This window comes from Rattus rattus, chromosome 9 (assembly GCF_011064425.1).
Source record: "Rattus rattus isolate New Zealand chromosome 9, Rrattus_CSIRO_v1, whole genome shotgun sequence".
Taxonomy (NCBI): domain Eukaryota; kingdom Metazoa; phylum Chordata; class Mammalia; order Rodentia; family Muridae; genus Rattus; species Rattus rattus.
Window position 1 is genome coordinate 27,697,750 of NC_046162.1, and position 20,318 is coordinate 27,718,067.

General features: G+C 43.6%; 1 protein-coding gene across 2 annotated transcripts in view; it reads left to right on the forward strand.

Moving 5' to 3' along the window:
- The window catches only part of Ebf1 (EBF transcription factor 1), a 386,748-nt gene that overhangs the window by 261,983 nt on the left and 104,447 nt on the right, over positions 1-20,318 (forward strand). For both annotated transcript variants that reach the window (XM_032913237.1, XM_032913238.1), the window contains exon 8: positions 2,876-3,017. In XM_032913237.1, coding sequence (XP_032769128.1) covers positions 2,876-3,017 — 142 coding nt within the window. The remainder of the gene's footprint in view (positions 1-2,875; positions 3,018-20,318) is intronic.

Genomic DNA, 20,318 nt, shown 5'->3' on the forward strand with positions numbered 1-20,318 from the left:
GAAAGGGGAAATTAAAAAAAAAAAAACAGAAAGGGATGGTTGAATACAGAAGGGAATTAGTTTTCTATGCTTTTTTCTAAATTTGAGTTTTATTGACACAATGTGGACAGCCTGTCGGTCCCTTTGCCTGCCTCCACCTGCCAGCAGCCAACTGATTCTATGTAGAGCTAGGAGGCTCCTTGCCCACCTACCATGGGTCTGTTTTCAAAGTCAGCTTCGAAGTTCCAGCCCCTCTTTTTCACCTCACAGATTAATCACAGATTGGCTAGTGATTCCGTGGGTCAATGTCTGAAAATACTTAGTTTAAATCTTTCCCAAACCATTTTCAAATTGGAATGAGAGGAAATTTTATTTTGGGCTTGGGAGGTTGAGCCATAAGTTTTCGAGGGGCGTGTTTCCTAGTTAGTTCCTAGGACAAGTAGCCTAGAGGTCATCTGTCCCCCATCGTCAGGTTATGGTTGTGTTCACTGTTAAGTGGCCCTGTCACACAGATGGCTCTGTGGCCTCTCCTTACTAAGAAAAGGGAAATGTATATAGTATAGTTTTCTTTCTTAACAGGCTTTGGGGTGGGTTTTTTGGCATTTCTTTTTATTTAATGTCAGAAGTGATATGACAGTGTTTTTTTTTTTTTTAAAGAGAGCAGATGTTTGAAGTCCTAAGCACTGGTGTCTTACAGGTGCTTGGTAAAGCGCTACTGCTTGCTCTCTCCTCTGAGGACAGACGTCTGGGGTAACCACTTTCCATTTCCTGACGCTGGAAACAGATACTGTTTGGGATTTCCTTTTATAGCTTGTTCAGCTAACGACTCCAGTGACCACTCCATTGTGGTCTCGTAGTAAATCAACATTTCTTTGAAAGACCCAGCTGTTATGTGAATTTTCAGCAAAGCCATCTCCCTCACTAAAAAGCGCTTCTGTTGTCTTAAGGATACTGTCATGGCATAGGGTCGTTTTTTTGAAAATAAATAGACCATTTTCTTTATGTGTCCCCTCAATTTCTTCTTTTAAATTAAGCCAGGATTGATGAGGGACAAACACTGGCTTCAGACCCTGTCACACCTGGTCAGCTAGTGATGAATATATAGAGCACACGCGGCCAACGACTGCATCAATCTCTGGTGTCCCTGTGTGAGTGACTTGTTCTAGATGGAATTTTGACTGACGGAAGAGAGCACACTGGGTCCGTGGTAGCTTCTGAATCATCAAGTGTACATTTTAATAAGTTATTAAAATCAACCCTGGGAGCCATGTGTCCACAGTCTGTAGTTTATGGCCAGCTCTCAGGGAAAGAACACTTATTTTCCCCGGATGCTTTCGGATGAAAATGAGGGACAGTGGGGTGTTAATTGCTTAAGGTAGCCAGTACTTTGCCATTCAGCGTTGAAAACTGACAGGTCTGGACCAAGGTGGCATGCTTTTTGCCCTTGCTCACCAGGCAGAGAAACCATAACATTGCCTAAGAGTCTTAGAAGCCTGTGTCCTCTTAGCCAATGCAGAGAAAAGGCTGCCCCAGAAACTAAGGTCACAGTGTGTACCAAGTTCGGTAAAGCCCTTCACCTCTTCAGAGGCTGCTGCCTCTCAAACCTGAGAACAATTAAATCGACAGTCTTTCCAAGCAAGAGGGGAGTTGAACAAAATAACTCAGGACTCTCCTGATTTTGCTCAGGAGGCTGGTCTCATTATAAGAGCAGATCTATTAGCGCTCTTGCCCTTGTCTTTCATTTCTCAAGTGAGGTGATTCTAATTAAATTAATCTGCATGTCAATCTATTGGTGATCAATCAAAGAGCCTGAGGTTTCCCCTATGCTGCTGGGTGCTTGTGGCTGACAGTGGCTGATAATAGAGGAAGAAATAAGCTAGCGGGCAGAGTTAATTAGTCAACATAATAGGTGGATTAAACAGGAGCTGGCTGATTGCTGTTCCCCCTGTCAAAGCATGAGTTGGGAGCCAAAGCTGCGATTACAGACAATTATTATATTTGGTTGTAAGAGGTCACATGAATAAACATATCTCTGTGGGGTTCAGTTTTAATCCCCCTCCCCCTTTTAATATAAGGAGATATGTAGGTCAATTCTGTTCACCGTTTTATTCAAAGTTCTCAGAGGCACACCTTTTCCTGGATCCCTGTGGCAAGCCGGACTCAGTCACCCTTAGATGTGACCTGGGCATCTTGAGTTGGCCTTGGGCCAGTTCTAGATCTAAGACCCCTAATGAGCAAGGGTTCCTTTTTTTGAGGGGCGGGGGACATTGTTATATTAGCTCTGAGGGAAGTTTGGGTCTGGTTCACTAAACTAACATGGGACAAAAGAATACAATGCCTAAGAAACTTCAGTAAGACCCCAGGGAGAGGAAACGCAAGAGGATCCCAGCCTCCACTGCAACCTCTCTCCTTTTTCATTTCCCTATCTCCTTAATCCTGACACGGTGGGGAGGAGGTATTCCAAAGATTTAAAAGACTTTTATTTGCATGATCTACTGTGATATCTACTTCAGTGTCTAAACTGAAGGGTAATTTAGGTGAAACACAGCCACCCTTGTGCAACATATATATATATATATATATATATATATATATATATATATATATCTGTGCTAATAAAGACCGCCTTGTAAAAATTACGGTTAACAGGGTACCTTTTTCTGTATAACTATAAACTATGCAATTTTACTTAAAACAGCATCAAAAGCGTTCCATGCAGAAGACCCACTCATCAGTAGCGCCTCTCGTTAGACGTGTGCGACATAAGCACCAGTTATTATGTGAAATAGCTGTGCAATTTTCTTCAGCTCCCAGCTGTTATTTATTTAACTTGTGTTTATTTCCCACAATGCTTTTATATGAAAATGTTCATTCATTTTCCCTCTCCTGTCCCCAGGTCGTGGTGTCTACCACAGTCAACGTGGATGGCCATGTCCTGGCAGTCTCTGATAACATGTTTGTCCACAATAACTCCAAACACGGGCGGAGGGCTAGGAGGCTTGACCCCTCGGAAGGTACGCCCTCTTATCTGGAACATGGTAGGCGAATCATTTTCATTGGTTGGCATTGCTATTTGTAACTGTGACTTTGTGTGATTTCTTCCTCCACCGCACCACATTTTCTATTGTTACAAATTTTGAGTCTCCCGTTGAACAGTGCTGATGCCTTTTTGCCCTTTGACCCTGTACAATAAGAAGCTGAGGATTTAGAGAAAGTGGCACATCTTTTAAGCACAATTGCTTTGGTTGCATGCCTGACTGTCTATGTTGGAATGCTGGTATGTCTTTCAGTTTGGGAAGAGAGACCTGGACCATGGCCTTGTTTTGAGCTCCCTTTTGACTCCAAACTGAGTAAATCCATAGGTAAATTGGTCAAAAACACCCATAAAACCCTGCCATTTCATATTTGTAACTATTTATCGATTTTGTTTGAAGATCGGTTTAGAGTCAAAGGTAGATATTCGTTCTGGGTATGGTACCTAGGCCAAATGTCCTTCCTATGCCTTTAACACTCTCTGCCAACAACTCCCTCTTTCTCATCATGTGCCATAGCCTATTTTCTGTAGGTAGACTTGGTCAGGGAGAAATCACTACCGCTGAGGATTGTGGGGAAATCAGTGGTATCCGTGAGAAGACTGGAAGAAAGAAATAGTTACCTGTTTTAACGAAATCTGGGTTAGCTTGGGCGTGCATATAAAAGCTTGCTTGAGGGTCTAGGCAATAAGCTCATCTTTCCACCCACCCAAGGTTCCATTCCTCAAATGAAACTCAACCTGCTCCTCCCCCTCTTACAATTCCTCTTTAGTTAGGTCAGCAGGGTTCTTTTGAGAACATGGCCATACAAATTATCATCCCAGAGCCTGACTTTGACTGTGGTCCATGAGAGATCCATGACATAATTCATAAGGTAGAAAACTCCCTTTCCCTGCCAGCATCCCAATTTAATAAACACACCCCTGTCATCATTTTTGCCTACTTTTTTCTACCTGTGCTTGAGGAATGCACAAACAGTCCATTTTCATTAATTAGCTCAGTGTCATACTCTTAGAAGGTATTTTCTCCACACCCAGCTTTATAGTCCTTCAAGAGTAAACCACCATGGTTCCAAAGCAGAGGCTTTATGTTTCATTAGTGCGAAGATGGATGGAGATTACATTTTGCAAGAGGCTATTTCAAACACCTTCCCATGATTGCATCCCTAGCTTCACTTCTCTACTTACAACTATTCTGATCCTCACTTTACGGTAATGTTGCCTCCTTAATACCCTTGGAGTCACAGAAGGTAGTGCATGACTACAGGTGCTTAGGTGAGAGGAAGAAGGAAAGCTTGACAAATAATCCGCAGGCATGGTTTGGAGAGCCTGAGTCCGGGATCAAACTCGTTGCTTTGACCCTGGCTGGTGGGTTGCAATAGGAGCCTCCTGATTTGGAGACAATCTTAACAGTCAGCTAGAGATCCGTAGTTCACGGTTTCGGAAGAAGTTCTAAACACAGCTCCCATGCCCAGCTGCCATTTCTGCCCTTAGGAAATAAGGAGGAGACTGGCAGGATGGATCAGTCAATAATGCATTTACTCTAGAGAACCTGTTCTCAACCCTCAGAACCCACATCAGAAAGCCAAGTCTGGTTGCGGTGATTTTCAGGCAAACAAAGAGACTTTGTCTTAAAATCAAGGGGGAATGGCTCCAGAGACACTATATCTAAGCACACACACACACACACACACACACACACACACACACACACACACACACACACCCACCACATATACCTGCAAATACACTTTCAGAGAAAATGAAATGGCACCACACTACTTATACCTGCAACCAAGATCCCAAAGCAAAAGCCACCAGCTAGGATGGATGCCTCCGAAGAGGTCAGCGGCACTGTTTTGCAAGGTGCTGCAGAGAAAGAAGTCTTGAAGTAGGGACTAGCAATCCCAAATTCTATTTGATGTCTCACTCTGGCCTCGGGCCAACCCTGGACAAGTGGGCAGGGTAAAGGCAGTGAAGACAGGCCCTTCTGCCCCTAGCACAACACTGCGGCCATGCTAACCACTGATGTCTCTTGATCAGAACACATCCAAGTGTTGTCTCAGCTCATCTCTCCCTCGTTAAGAATACAGAATAATGTATCAGCCAGGACATCATCTTATCTCAAGATTGAAGGGAAATGCTTTCCTCTGCTTCGTTTACTCGTCTACAAAGAGCCTTATTCAAAATGGTGGTGACATTTTACTGCAGAGCAATGGCTGTTTCACTGAGAGGTCACTACACACTGTGTCCTTCACACTCATCAAGCCCTGACTCCACTTCCTCCAGTAGAATGAAAAGGTAGCCATGTTCAGATCCTGAGTAAGACAGTGCAGCAATGCAGAAATATGATTTTCTGCGGAGTGAATTAAGTAGCCATGCATCACCACCCACTCACGTAGACACTTCAAGCGCACGCATAAATATCTCCTCTGCCAAGGGTGACTATCGAACTCTCTTGTTGGTACTGTGTGGGAGTGGACCTACATGCTAATTCATGTTGGTTTGGGGGATAATATTTCTATCTTTCCATCAGAAAAAACACTATTTAAAATGCCTTCTTTAAGGACCAGTCCCAATGCATGCTTCTGTCTGTCCACCCCCTCTATCCTGCTCACAGTTTGTCTTCACCTCTTGAGACCTGTAGAGTCCTCATTATCCCCCATTGTGGGTCTTTTCCCCACCTCATTTACAGGTAGCCTGAATTATTTTGAGCAACACTGCACATCTCTATTTATAGCCTGTTGGTATACCACTGGGAGGAAAGTCCCTTTTGTGGCTGATCTTTCTGCATTTCTAGAAAAGGAATCATGGTTTATGTCCATACCCAGTCTTCCCTGGATGGCCCAGGGCTCAGATTAATGTCTCCGGATTTCAAATATGAGGGATGACAAAGGCAGATTTATTTCCTAGAATCTTGCAGGATCCAAAGAGGCTGGAACTTGGAACACTGTAGCTCATGGTAATTGCCCCCCCTCCCATTTTCCTCTCCATTCATAAATACTAAGATTTTTCTGTGGCTGGATATTTATAGGCACATTTATTGAGCTTTCTGCTTTAAGCAATGGCTTTATGGAAGATGTACAGTTGTGGAGAGAGGGAGCCTTGCAGACAACTGCTCTCAGGATTTTAATTTCTACAAAAGCATAGGTTTGGAAGCAAGGGGCCTGAATGGTGGCCACTGTCAAACACTGGTACGCACATGTCTACCTCATCTTCCGGTCCAGCCACTCGGGCACATTTGCGGGGACTGTGCATAGGAGTGCTTGAGAGGGCTTCGGGAATGCTGTTGTTATCACTGTGGCTCACCTCGAGCTTCAGGCTCTATTTACTTGAATTTAAGGCCAATTGTGGCATCAGTTTCTCTCTTTCTTTCCCCCGTGGCAAGATGCTGTGTCCTCACAGGGCTAGAGTGCAGGGACCCTGTCAGCTTGCATGCGCTAACACTTTATTATCTAATGATCTAATATGCAACAAGGCAGAGTGCCTGTGCTCATCATCCTGACACAGAATGCCGGCAGAAGTGACTAAATTACTTTATGTACCATTAGCGCTAGCAGCTATGGTGAACTCACCGGCAGCATTTATGCAAATGCCTGTGAATACACTCTAGTGGCTTTGTCAGGGAGCTGTCTGACAAGCAGTTTAAATGCTCATTTTTAGGATATATATATATATATATATATATATATATATATATATAAATTTGGACATGCATATGTTTTTTTTTCTCTTTTGTGTCCCTTTCCTTTTGGAGACTCTTAGATGTCTTTTACTATGTGACAACTGAGGAGAGCAAAAAAGATTAGAGAACTCCCATCTGTAGGGTCTCTTCCAGGAGTGGGGTCATCTCTGCTGGTGGTAGTCTTTACATATTGGGCTTAAAAACAAACAAAACAACAACAACAACCACCACAACAACAACCAGAACAAAAAGCCCCAGCTCGTATGAGCTTGGGCAACCTCTCTCTCTATTTCTAAGGAAAGAGAAAACAGTGATGATATTAATTGAGTTTTTCATAAAAGAACTTTTTTAATAGTCATGAGTTCCGATCCGAGGTCCTACGTTGCCTTGCGGCTCAAATAGAGATTGAAAACAAAAACAGAAATCAAACGTACTTTTTAAAAAATGGAAAGTGATGAATATTTAGCTTCTGTGGTCACTGGATATGAGTGAATTAAATCTCCCTTCAAAGCAGTTACAGAGAGATGAGACATGAACGAACATGCCGGGATCCCAAAATGAAAGAAATCAAAATAAAAGTGAGCTTCAGTTAAACTGCATTTTGGAGAATAAAGAATGGTGACAGGCTCAATGGATCATGTCCCCAGTTGTAATTACAGCTTTATAAGGACTAAAAGAGGGTCTGACCTTTTGGTCCCCTCTCCTGGCAATATGGTGTTAGTCTTCCTTTCTAGCATGTAACCTTCTTCAAGCCTCTGGCTTCAGGCTGGACAGCTTTTGCTTCTGTTGCTCGCCTTAGGGTGTTCACCTCACTGTGTCCCCTGTGCCCAGCTGTATTTAAATGTGTTGTGGACATGTGGAGACAGATGATTTGAGTTTAGAGAATTTACCCCAGATTGAGAAAAACGTATGTGATAGGGCCCTGGGGGTATGTAGGAGAATTCAAGTGCCCTGGAAAGTATTTCGAAAGATCCAGTTGTCTGACTGGAGATCTGGAGTCAGGCCGTCCTCACTGGCTTTAAGTAGTTGTATGGCTTATGTGAATTTCAGTTGCATATATGCCCACTTAGTTGGGCCATTTCTAGACTCCTTTGAACTCTGGACTGCAGCCAGGACAGTGGCCTTTCCATAGGGGGTGAGGGGCTTGACAAGTCCAGGCTTTTTACAAAGATTTACAGAGATCTCTAGATCTCTACCCAATGAATAATATATCGGTGAAGTGGATTTCAAACCCTTTACTCACCCTAAACATCTATTGAATGACACTAGACTATGTAGAGTAGCATAAAGTAGACATGGCCTTTGTCTTGATGGCATTTATTATGTAAATGGGAAAGGGAGACAGTAAACAAAATTGGCAACTAAATAATGACCCCAGAGCATAGAAGACTAGACAAAGGATTTGTTAGAGGTCAGGAAAAACTTTTAAGGATTTCTCATTTATGACCAAACTTGGGAGACTTTTACAAGGAAAAGGAACAACAATGTGTGCGAGGATGTTTGGCTTGGGTGACTTGGGTCATCAGAGAGTGGGAAAGATGCTTCTCTCAGGCAAAAGGACTAGGTCAAGCCTAGGTCTCCCTGGGGTAATTATGATATGGTATGCAGGGCCAACAGGACTTTGATGAACTCCGTGTCAATTATGTGGCCTCCTCTGGTCTCATGAAAGCCTGGGGCAAGATAGTGCAGTTGCTTATAACTTTGCTCTCCCCTGCTGGGCTTTGGAAGCTCACTAGGGAGTTGGCTGCACCTTGGAACTGGCTCCCTGATTACTTCTCAACCCATCAGGAGTGTGAGTGTTTGATACAGACAGCCCAGCATTTTGAGAGTTCTTTTTGTGGACAGTTTTGTTCTATTGAGTTTGCTTTCTCATACATTACCTAGAAAGAGTTTTCCGGGTGAAAGTGGAGACCTTTACCTTTAGAAGGAAGGGCTGTGGCATCTCTGACTTACAAGACGTATATTGCTTACTAGCGCCCCTCCAAAGAAACTAAGCCACCGAGTCAGTAAAAATGAAGTAAAACAATTGAGAAAAAAGTACCTTCTCAACTCAGTAATTTATCTAAAATCACAACAGTAGGTAGAAGTGGACCTGTGATTTGATCCTACATCTTCTGAACTGTATGAAAATGAATGATGAGTTTTCCCTGAGTCTCTTTGTCCAAGCACACAGCTATTTCCCTTAAAAACAAGAAAACCAGGGTTAAGGAGAAAGACATTTGCCCAGAGTCACATAACAGGTAACTTGTAGATCTAAGGTTCAAATTTACAAACCCATAACTCTGCTCTCTGTTGGTACTCTCTGCGTGTATGTTAAATTAATTTTCATCTCTATCCTGTGGTAATTATTTTATTTTCCTCCACATGATTTAAGGCACTTGTGTCGCTATCTTAAGTTTTCTAAAGTTAGCCCAGATTGTGCACACATATAGTACATGTGTGCAGGTCTCCAGGATGGTCAGAAGAGGGCATCAGAATCTTTGGAACAGAGGTTACAGGTAGCAATGAGCTTCCTGATGCATGCTGGGAACTGATCTGGAGTCCTTTAGAAAAGCTAGTGCCTGCTCTGAACTACAGAGCCATGTCTCTGGACCTTGACCTGTTTTCTATAGCACTAGCCAGAGCACCAGGAGGTGAGTAAACACCTTATTCCCCTGCAGAGATGTTCAGAGTCAGCTCTCTCAGAGCCACTTGTGGATCTTAGGGAGGTAGGGAGGAGACTGTGAGAAAACCATGAGGGCACTAGACAACTTGTAAGACAGCAACTGAAGGATTAGTGAACGCCTTGCTAGGAACAATATGGAAAATTGAAGGGCTCAAAGGCTTTCTTATAAAAATGTCTTGGCCAACTGGTCAACCGTGGGAAACTTCCAGTACTTATTATTTTGTTGGTTCTAATAAATGCAGGAACCGCACTTATTTTAATAAGTTCACTCTGACGTTTTCATTTGAGGGGTGGTGGTAGGGGTCTGTTTTTGTTTTGGCCAAAATTGGCAAGACTCTTTTGAAGCTTTTTGTAGTTGTTGTTTGTTGTTCCGTACTTGATCAACCATGCATCACACTTCCAACTGGGTTCATTTGTCGAGTTCACTGTTCCAAACCAGGACCCTCCTTTGCTCTTGCTTTTCATCGGAGACTCCAGCATGTGAGAATTCAAAAGGGATCACCCAGTGGCAATATGCAGAAAAACTCTTCCATGTTCTGTTCCTAAGCCCCTGTTTATAATGTGGTGTGTAGGAACAGCAGTCAGCAGTTAGGTTTGAAGTAAAGATTTAATTATGTGTTTTTTAATGCGTGTGTATATGTGGGCATGCGTACATGAGTTTGGGTGCCTGAGGAGGCCAGAGCTTCAGGCTGCTCTGGAGCTGTAGCCACAGGTAGCTGTGAGCTACCTGACGTGGGTGCAGAGAGCTGAACTCGGGTCCTCTGCAAGAGCTGTATGTGCTTTAAACCACCCTACTGTCTTTTCAACCTCTAATTTTGCCAGTTATACTTACAGAAATATGTTAAGCTGGAGCTCTCTACTGCTCTCATGCATGGCTTTGAGGATGAAGAAAGAATTCTCTGGCCCTTTGTCCCCTCCTCATTAAGTGGAGGTTTGGAAGCGCCCGCCCTCCAAGCTCTGATGGTTCTGTGAGGATGTCTCTTACTTCTTGAGGAACTACAGATACAGCTTTTGGGGGTAGCTATCCAAATGCTGAGGTGATAGTCCTTCTGCCCAGTTAGACCCACAGCCTAGCATAGCCGAAATGACAAGCTTCCGGTTCAGTGAGAGACACTATCTCAAGGGAATATGGCAGAAAGTGACAGAGGATAACTATCCAATGGATGTCCTGCTTGGACGTTCACATGCATATGTACGGGCATGCACACCTGGACACACACAAACACACACACCAAGGCTTCATTATGCAGCCCAGGCTGGCTTGAAACTCATAATACCTCATCCTCTGTCCCTGAGTTCCAGGGTTACAGGTCTATATTCTCATGTGTAACTTAAGATACCTTCAAATAGCTATATGTTTACCTTAATTCATTAGGGAAAAAATATCACAGCTACTACTTCAAAATCATGCTCATGGACAATAGTGTTTAGGGTATGATCAACTTAGAGAAAGTATTAGATAATTTAAATAAAAACCGCAGCTCAGTAAAACCAAGTAATTGCCTACGTGGTACTGGATCGTAGCAAAATTATGGCTTAAGTTTGAAGCATGCTGTTAGGCTTTAAAGATCAAAAAAATAACAATTCATTCAATTTACTAGCAAACATGTAAGGTCCTGGGAAATGTTCATTTTTCTTTTTTCCCAGTAAGCACTGTTTTTTGTTTGTTTGTTTGCTGTTTGTTTGTGGGGTTTTTTTTTGTTGTTGTTGTTGTTGTTTGGTTTTTTTCATTTTTTTTTTTGTTTTGCTGCTGCTGCTGCTGTTGTTGTTGTTGTTGTTGAAAGAAAGCCTTTTAGGTTCATTTTACCATTAAGGTAGAAGTTCTGTTCCAAAGAGATTTTAAAAATCAAAACCTCTCCTAAGCCATTGGCTCTATTTTTCTTTTTAAACAAGCAATATCCGTATGTCAGAAGGCAGAGAGGACCTGAATGGAGAGCAAGCGTCAGCCAGGGTCCACGCAGGCGGTGCATTATGATAATGTGCACGGAACCAGCTGGACACTGAGTTAAGCTGACACTGTGTTGTCAAGGGCAGCATCACCCATCAATTTCCGAGATAGGATTTGAGTTCAAATGACAGAGAGAGCAGCAACTCTGTTGAGGCTGATGTGTGGGGGGAAGGGTGGGGAAGGCAGGGGTGGGGAAGGCAGGGCAGGAACCAGCAAGGCTTAAAGGCAGGAAGTCCTGGTGCCTCCGGAAGCTGGTGGCTGCTACCTTCCGGTGGCTGCTACCTTCCTTCTAACTTTAACATCTGTCAGCAAGCCCCACCTGGGTCCTTGCATGATTAGAGCCTTCTTCACGGGGTGGGGGTGGGATAGGGTGGGGGGTATGGCTGTGTGTGCGTTACTGATACTAATTTTAACTCCCAAGAGAATGGGGTACCAGCTGCCGGAATGGAGGCCAGCTCAGCCCAGGAAACAGGAGTCCACGTGGCCTCTTATCCATGGAGGAAGCACATTGTGGGTACAGTGGCGATTGTTTGTTTTGTTTGGTTCTTGTTCTTTGGAGACAGGGTCTCCTTGAGCCTGGGCTACCGAGCCAAAACTGGCCTTGAACTCCCCGTTCCTCCCACTCCTACCTTCCAGATGCAGCAATCATGCCTAACTTTGTAAGCTGCGTTCGTCCGTTAGTGCAGGCTGGAAGAATCCTCCACTTTTAACTCACCCACTTCAGTTCTTTCACCGCGCAAGCCCATCCATGATGGCTCATTTGGTTTTCATTCAGCCGTTTATCTGGTCGACGAATATTCACTGGCTCTCTGCCTACTATATTAGATAAGAGGAGGGCAGAGGTGAGCAAAGCAGGGGCAGGCATTAGCAGGAGGAGGCACACAACTACACGTATATACAGGAAATAATACTAATTAGGATGATTTAAGTGGTAATGTTGATAAGGGCTGTGAAAGAGAAATACAGACTGCTAAGAAGGCTTAATGCGAAGGGCCCAGCCAAGTCTGAGGAGTCAGGGAAACTAAACATTTTTTGAATGAGTAGCAGTTAGTGAAGTAAAGAGGAAAAAAAAAATCCAGCAGAAAAGAGTATGTTCTTTGACTATTACATTAGGATAGACCCTTAGACATTTAAGGGGAGAAAGGTGGTGTAGGTCTAAGAATCGCTTCTGAGAAGTGGACTTAGAAATTTTCCGTGCGTCAGTTTCTCTTTTTTGGTTGGACAGAAACATCCACTGTTTCCTTTCCATCTTGAGATGAATGCTACAGCTCCTGGTTCAATATTGGGCACTATAGATTAGGCCCCTGTCTCCAGGAATGAAGATTTTACTGCTGAGAATGCTCAGGGTGCATTTGATCCAATGATGAGTGTTTTGAAAGAGAAAAAAAAATTTAACGTTCATAACAGCCAGGGGAGGGCAGTGCAGTTATAGAATCCACTCAAAAATAAGGGAAACTGAGGCCAACGGTTAAGGATTTGGGTGTGGATAAATGAAGAGTCAAGTTCGTTTCTGTGCCCTTTAGACTTTCAAGTTGCTAACGGGGGGGGGGCTACCTTTCTTTCCCATTCCTTAGTCAATGCAGCTCTCTCTGCATAGCGGACTTCAAAAGTAGAGAGAGGCCCTTGCCACTTGAGCTGTAATGTAAAACTTGCTCCAGTTGAAACAAATTGACGACATCACTCTGAAAAGCCAGGCCTATGCTTAATCCCAAGGGTGAGTTACTTGGCTTGAGCGGTGATACACTGGAAGGCGCTTTTCTGGGTTAAGATAAAAACTCCCGGTATCACATCTCGATATCTGGCACCTCATCTCCGGCTCCCTGGGCCGGTACTGCAACCTGAAATACTCAGTGGACAGAAATGAAACTTTATAGAAATTGGGTGATCATCACCCTTATCAGATGAATATGACACCCTCTGCAGGATTTTAGCAACACGCAAGTTGGCAGGAGAGCCACGCAGCTTTTAAGACCCTTTTGTAATGTATGTGCAGGCTGGTCATAGCAGAAACCCTCATATGGGAAACAGACCAGACCGGCACCAGGGCAGGAAGAGAAAATGAAACACCAAAGTAACACTCTCTAGACCATGGGCACACAAATAGGTCTACATCCACCTAACACATGTCTGATCACTAAACATGAAAGCAGAACTCTGCTACTAATAGATTCTTATCCCAATCTGCGAAGTTGATCAATATTTTATACATAAACACATGCTCTTCCTCTGTGGCTGGCTTCTTTAAGCAGCAAGATCCTAGCTGTTTGAAACCACATCCTTTATCTGCAGCTCTGGTCTAGCATGACTTGGGGGACAGGGACAGGGACAGGGAGGGGTTCATAGCAGAGATGTCATCATACCAGTTTCTTCCTTTGACTGTAGGGCAAAGTAATGACAGTGCCATGATATCTGCCTTTGTAAAATACGAGTGGACAGCCGCTCAGTTTGACATTGTCTAGAAGATCATGGAGATGAGTGTGCAAGCTGTGAAATGAAAAATCTCTTTCCTCCCTTTTTGTTTCCTCAAATCTCGTGCTCTTCCTTATAGTTCATTGGTAAACCCTGCTGCTGCCCAAGTCACTAAACCAAGAGTGCTCTTGGAGAAGCTATTGTGTGCTGCAAATCTATAAACTCAAGCCTCAAGTTTGTCTACCTTTTAACTTTGGCAGTGTCCTAGAAGGCCATTGTGACTCAGTTAGTCTGCAGAACTCAATACTGACTGAGGAAAAAACGTTGGTGAAATGCAAAATAACTTTAAGGTTTTGTGTCAGGTTAATCGGCTTGTTAATAATGTTTTATACTTTTCTTGATATATAAAAAAAGACTCTAATGAAGATCATCAAAGTAGACAATGTTCAGGTTTCAACTGAAAGCGGAAGGACACTGCTCTATGCCGTGTAAATTCCTCAGAGTGCTGGTATCGCTTATATTCAAAGTACAAGTTCAGGGTGTGTTTAGCGGCCCTTGGAACTTGCAACAATAGAGATGTTTCTACGCTTGGAAGCTTGGCAGCATTTTCAATGTTACTCTGTTTAAGTTGGCGCCTGTGATATTATGCAAGGTTGCCATTTTTCTGAACTTGGAAATAGAAGAAGGAAATGGAGAGATTTTACTATAGTTCATATGTGGGTCTGTGTCTTAGGGGAGAAATAACTTTACTTGGAAAGCGAATAGTAACACTCTGTAAAGTTAATAAGTATCCACCCTCTATACTGGGGACACGGAATTACACAACTGGTATTTTACGGAACGTTGGCTGTGTTTATAGGATACTCAGATATTTCAGATAAGCAACAAAACTGAAGGGAGGCTGGGCTTCATCGATCAAAGCGGATTTTGAAAATCTCAAATGTGGATGTCTCTGAGCTGCACCTTGTTCATCTACAGAGTAGAATAATCTGCTTGAGTTTGTCTACCGATCAATGTTAATATCGATGGGAAAGCCTTCGAGCACCAACCAGTGTTCAAATCACCAGGCATTAAATGCCAAGTACCGTCATCATCCATCACTGTGCCAATGGGTGGGATTCCTGTCTGCATGAGATGTGTTGGCTGGTTAGGCTGATTCTCCGCACACATGTACACAGACACACATGTATACACACACACACACACACACAGTTGTGCATAGGAGTGTGTCTACACACAGACATCAAGGTTAAGCTTGATGAGCAAGGGGGAGAGGCTCTTGAATGACCAAGGAAAGCTTGAGACTGGTCCGAGTTTTCTTGACGAGGCTAGAAACCATCAGCTTCATGCAGAAGCTGGGTCTTTCTGGCGAAGAACTGTGGAAACTTTGCTGAGGAAGAAATGCCAGGGCCATTTCACCTGCGCTTGCATTTATGCATGCCCCTTCTTGAGAGGAATCCTTTTCTTCTTCCTCATTCTTATTCCCATCTCGCATTTATTCCCCACCCTTCCTCTGAGCATCAATTAGCTCATTTAAATTCACTGCAGCCCTTGTGAAGCCCTTTTAAAAATAACTATGACCCCCAATGAAAGCGGCAGAAGCTGGGAGTTAGGAAAAGGGATTTGCACCTAGAGGTAAAGACTGAAACTGGACTGGGAGCTGAGGAAACTTGGATCCACACGCAGTGTTGTATCTCAGCCCAGACCTACCTCTAGGGTGGGATGGGGGAAGTCGGGGATACTCAAGAGGGCGAGAACTGGCACCCATTTCATTTAGTTTTGAACACAATTATTGTGTTGTAGAAACAAATTGGAAAAGGCAAATGCATTTTTCTTTCTTTCTCACAGTTCTGACAGGATAGTTCAGATCCCAAACAGTCCTGCGGGAAGTTGAATCAGTACCTCATAAAGCTTACACAGAGATGGAATTCCCACTCCTCTTCCCTCATCATGGGCAGATTAAGTTTGATGATCCACATTTCTGTCCCTGTGATGTCACAGATCATCACCACGGAAACATCTGTGCTGTAACAAACGCCGGCTTGCAGCGCTGCTGGCCATGTTAGGGAGGAGAGGAAACTGGTCCAGGATGATAAGGCTCCCCAGTCATGAAAGTTCACTCCACCTCTCATTTGCCGCGGCGGCTGTTCTTGTGAAGAGAAGTACAAACAGGGAGTTATTTGCAACGGCGAAAAGCAGGGCCCGCCGCTTATAAAAATTTGGGCAAGGTTGAAAAGGCAGCTCAAGTACAAAACCGAGGTTCCTTAAAAAAGTCACTATCTATGCTCTCTTGCATAATGGCAGCGGAAATTCTCCAGGGCACTTCTGCCCAACCGCTTATACAGAAGTTGTGTGAAGACGGGCTCAGGAGCTGCCGCTGGCTCTAGGAGCAAAGCAGAACCAGGATGCATGCACGTGCCTCTGCTTTACATTTATTGTTTGATGAGTCAAGGGCAGCATTAGTCACTGCAGCAAGAGACTCTGAGAATTAATTGCTGACTTGGGGAGGAGTCATAGGCTTGGTGCCCTGGTGGATTATGGGTGGGAATCTAGCCTCTAGTCCTATGTCGGCTTGGGCTGTGTTTTGCATAATATTTTGAATTAGCAAGAGGGTGGCATGGTAGAGTGAAGGGGTGGTAAGTGAGGGTCACAAATAGGACCAGATTAAAATGACATGTGTGTTTGCAAATGTCCCAGTGAATCTCATTACTTCTTCGTCTAACTTTAGTTAGGATTTTGTTGCTGACAAAAGTAAAATTATATAGAAAAAAATCTGGATGCAAATTCTTCTTATAAATTAAAGAGCTGCTAAGGCAGGGCCCATATTCTCCAAGGTCAGCAGTTATATCTACTTCATGTGTCCTTTGCCTGTCGAATTAACTCCCTGCCTGCTCCTGCGAGGGCTTGTTTTGTAGTCCTTTTTGGCAGAATATGAAGGTATCACTCCTAGCAGCTCTCCTGGAATGTGCAGGGTACCTCAGAACTGGCAGTTATGATTAACCGTTAGAGGCTCAATTATCTAAATGTGGTCCCAAGATCCGTGCTGTCTGATAGAACACTGTGAAGATGAAGTCCTACCAGTGTTTTGTCCAGTAACTCCTCACCTCCGGCAATATGAGTAATATGAGAAAGTAGAGAAATTTTCATATTAATCAAACATCAAATAAGTTATTTGTGGATAGTGGCTCCTACAGCGGGCTAAACAGGTTAAATTATGAGGTTGAATTACAGTGAATTAGCCTCATGGATGATAAAATATGAAGGATAAACTCTAATATGAGCCTATATATGTGCACATGTCCATGTTACATGAGTAGATTTTGTGTGTGTGTGTTTGTGTGTGTATGTGTATGTGTGTGTGTGTGTGTGTGTCTACATGTGTGTGTGTGTGTGTGTGTGTGTGTGTGTGTGTATGTGTGTGTGTGTGTGTGTGTGTGTGTGTGTGTGTGTGTGTGTGCGTGTGTGTGTGTGTGTGTGTGTGTGTGTGTGTGTGTGTGTGTGTGTGTGTGTGTGTGTGTGTGTGTGTGTGTGTGTGTGGTGTGTGTGTGTGTGTGTGTGTGTGTGTGTGTGTGTGTGTGTGTGTGTGTGTGTGTGTGTGTGTGTGTGTGTGTGTGTGTGTGTGTGTGTGGTGTATGGCTATGGTGGTGGTGTGGTGGTGGGGTCTACAGCTTAGAACCATCTACTTCCAGAATGGGAACCACCCGTTACCCCCTGGTTATAATTTTTGTGAATCGAGGAGATCAAAGAGTATACTCACACATTCTAGCAGCACACTAAAGTCTGGATAGGAAGTTTCGCTGTGCTCTGCCCTGTAAGTTGTTCAGGGAAGGGAACTACTTAGACACAACAGCCATGCCCGTATCTGGAAAGACTAACTTATTTGATGGTCTGCTGTGTCCACAGCCACATGGTGCGGAATCACTGTGAAAGAGTGGATGGGATGTCCACAGACGGGTGCTAGATTACTCTGGGGCCTGTCTGCTTTTTAGGGCCAATGCCCATGGCAAGTGTCTGTCACAGTTCTCTTCACGAACATACAAACACATCTACTGGTCATGTGACTGCTGTAAATGGCTGATGAGCAAGGGTCTTTAAGATCCTTCATTCATGTAATGTAGCCATATATTCATACCAGTAGCTGGGAAGTTTGTCATAGCCCCTCTCCTCTAGGTTCTTCATCATTGAGGCAGAGGTGGTAATTCTAGACCCACTACAGGCAGTGCCTTTTGGTGGTTCCCCGGCCACTAACCTGAAGGCTCCCATAATCCAACTGGTCCAGTTGAAAGACTGAGTTGGTTGGCCACTGTGTCTGAGGGTATACGCAGGGAGCATCAACTGAATTAAACTCAGTTTATTCAAGATGGATCTATAAACTACAGCCTCCCCAGGCCAAAAAAGTACTCCAAGAAACATACAAAATCTATTCCAAGAAACATACAAAAATCTAGTAGAAATGACAATGAGAATAGTAGCCTCTAATTGGCTTTAAAACGCCTAACACTAACCCTCTTGTAGTGAGGGCTGGGGAAAGCCCAGGTGACGGTCTTCTGTCCGAGTCATCCATTCAGCAACATACATCATCTGTATACATGTCACCGCACTCATCTCCCTATTCTGCTCTTTCAGGCAAATGTCCCCATCCATACCTAGGCTGACAGTACATTAAATAAACCCTCAAATTCAGTAAGGAGAAGAAACCTTGGGACCAAAAGCAAAGAGTAGGTCTGAAATGCTTTTAAACTTTTTAGCGCTTCTTTTTTTCATGTGAACCAAGCCAGACTCCTGTAATGTCAAATCACGTGCACGCGTCTCTCCTTTCCCTGAACCCTGAGTCCTGCTCCCAGACACAAGAGAGCTAAAAATTCATATTCCGCTGAGGAAAGGCAAGCCTTGGTGAACAGATGGAGTGGGGTTCAGCATAAAGGTTTAATCCTATCAGGCTGGTTCCTGTATGGCCATCTGGATAATCCCACACACACATTCAAGTCCTGTTAAAAATACGACTCTAGCCAAGATTAATGTCACAGATTTTCCACTGGACATGTTCATATTTGACTTTATGATTTTCCCAGCCTAGGAAGATTGCTTGTGAATAAAGGCTAGTGTGTTCCTTGAAGAAGTGGCTACATGATTTTATTGTGGTTGTTGTTCAATCTGGAAATGGTTTCCCCTTTCCTTAATACCGGGTGTTGGTGGGGATGTTTACCACTCCTCTGCCTCCCTGGCTCTCCTTCCTCAAACTGTTCGTACAGCAGGTTAATTAGGAGAAAAGGGTAAAAATCATTTTGTGCAAAAAAGTTTCCCTAGTTGGGAAAAAAAGGGAATTATTTACTCATGGTGTCGTCAGAGGCAAGCAGTTTCATGACTGCTTCGACAAATAGCACAATTGGATCCATGAATAATTCATTCTGAGGGTTTGCCTACCCTCCACGACTATTTCCCCATATTACTTAGCAATGGAGTGGCTGACAATCACAGAACAAGGGGAGGAGAGAGAAAGCTCGTGGCGACATTTGCCTTTCACTGTTTCAGAATTAGAATTCTGTGCATTTTAATTCTGAGTCACATGCGAAATGCAAGTTGGAATGGAGTGTATTCAGCCCTCCTTGAGTCACAAAATTCTGAGCTTCTGTGTGTATTTAACAAACAATTTTTGTATATTATGAAACAATGCTTTGTTGCCTGTCATTAAATCCAAAAGCCTTCAACAATCTTTCAAGTGCAATTTAGAAGTTATAGGCACATCAAAATGTCAAGATTTTTTTTCCCCCACAGCTAAATTGTAAAACAGCCCTGAAGAGCAAAAGTGAACAAGAGTTCTGGATCTCAGAGAGACAGACTTAGAAATTCAGAACCAGCCGCCCTGGAATGTTCCAGAATACAGTTGTGACCACACTTATGGCCTTCTCTTGCTCAGGCTCTGCTGTGCCCACTGGTGGCACTCAGAACCTCAAAAGAAAGGAGAAAGCAGAAAATTAAGTAGGAAGTGGAGAGCGTGTGGACCGGGTCTGTGATTGGCAGGTGGCATCTCTAGGGCCAAGTGGAGGAGAACCACTTCCTGCCTTTATGGGAACAGTCTTTGGAGCAATGTTTCCATCTAGTGACTGGGAGGTTTCTTCTTTCCTCCTTTTTCAGAGCCATTAATGCTGTCAGAGCAAAGGGTTTTTTTTTTTCTCTGCCAGATGAAGTCACTTTGGGATAAAGGATGCAAAGCACTTGAAAGTCTCAATTTCCTCATGGAATATTTAATAGGTTTAATTGCATCTGGCATTGAGAAACCTCTATATCATGGCGTGCATTTCCCTTTAAAGTGACAAACACCACACACACACACACACACACACACACACACACACACACACACAGAGAGAGAGAGAGAGAGAGAGAGAGAGACTCTTGTATATAAAATACTATAATTCTTTTGCAAAGCAACATCTAGATGTTTTGCTAGACAAAGCAGTAAATGCAGATCAATAGCAAAATGAAACACACTCTAATAAGTGATAAAATACTTAACTACACCGTGTGTTTGCAGAGGACCATAAAGAAAAGCAGAACCAGACCCGGGTAACTCCTCAGAGCAGCATGTGTTGCTGTAGCT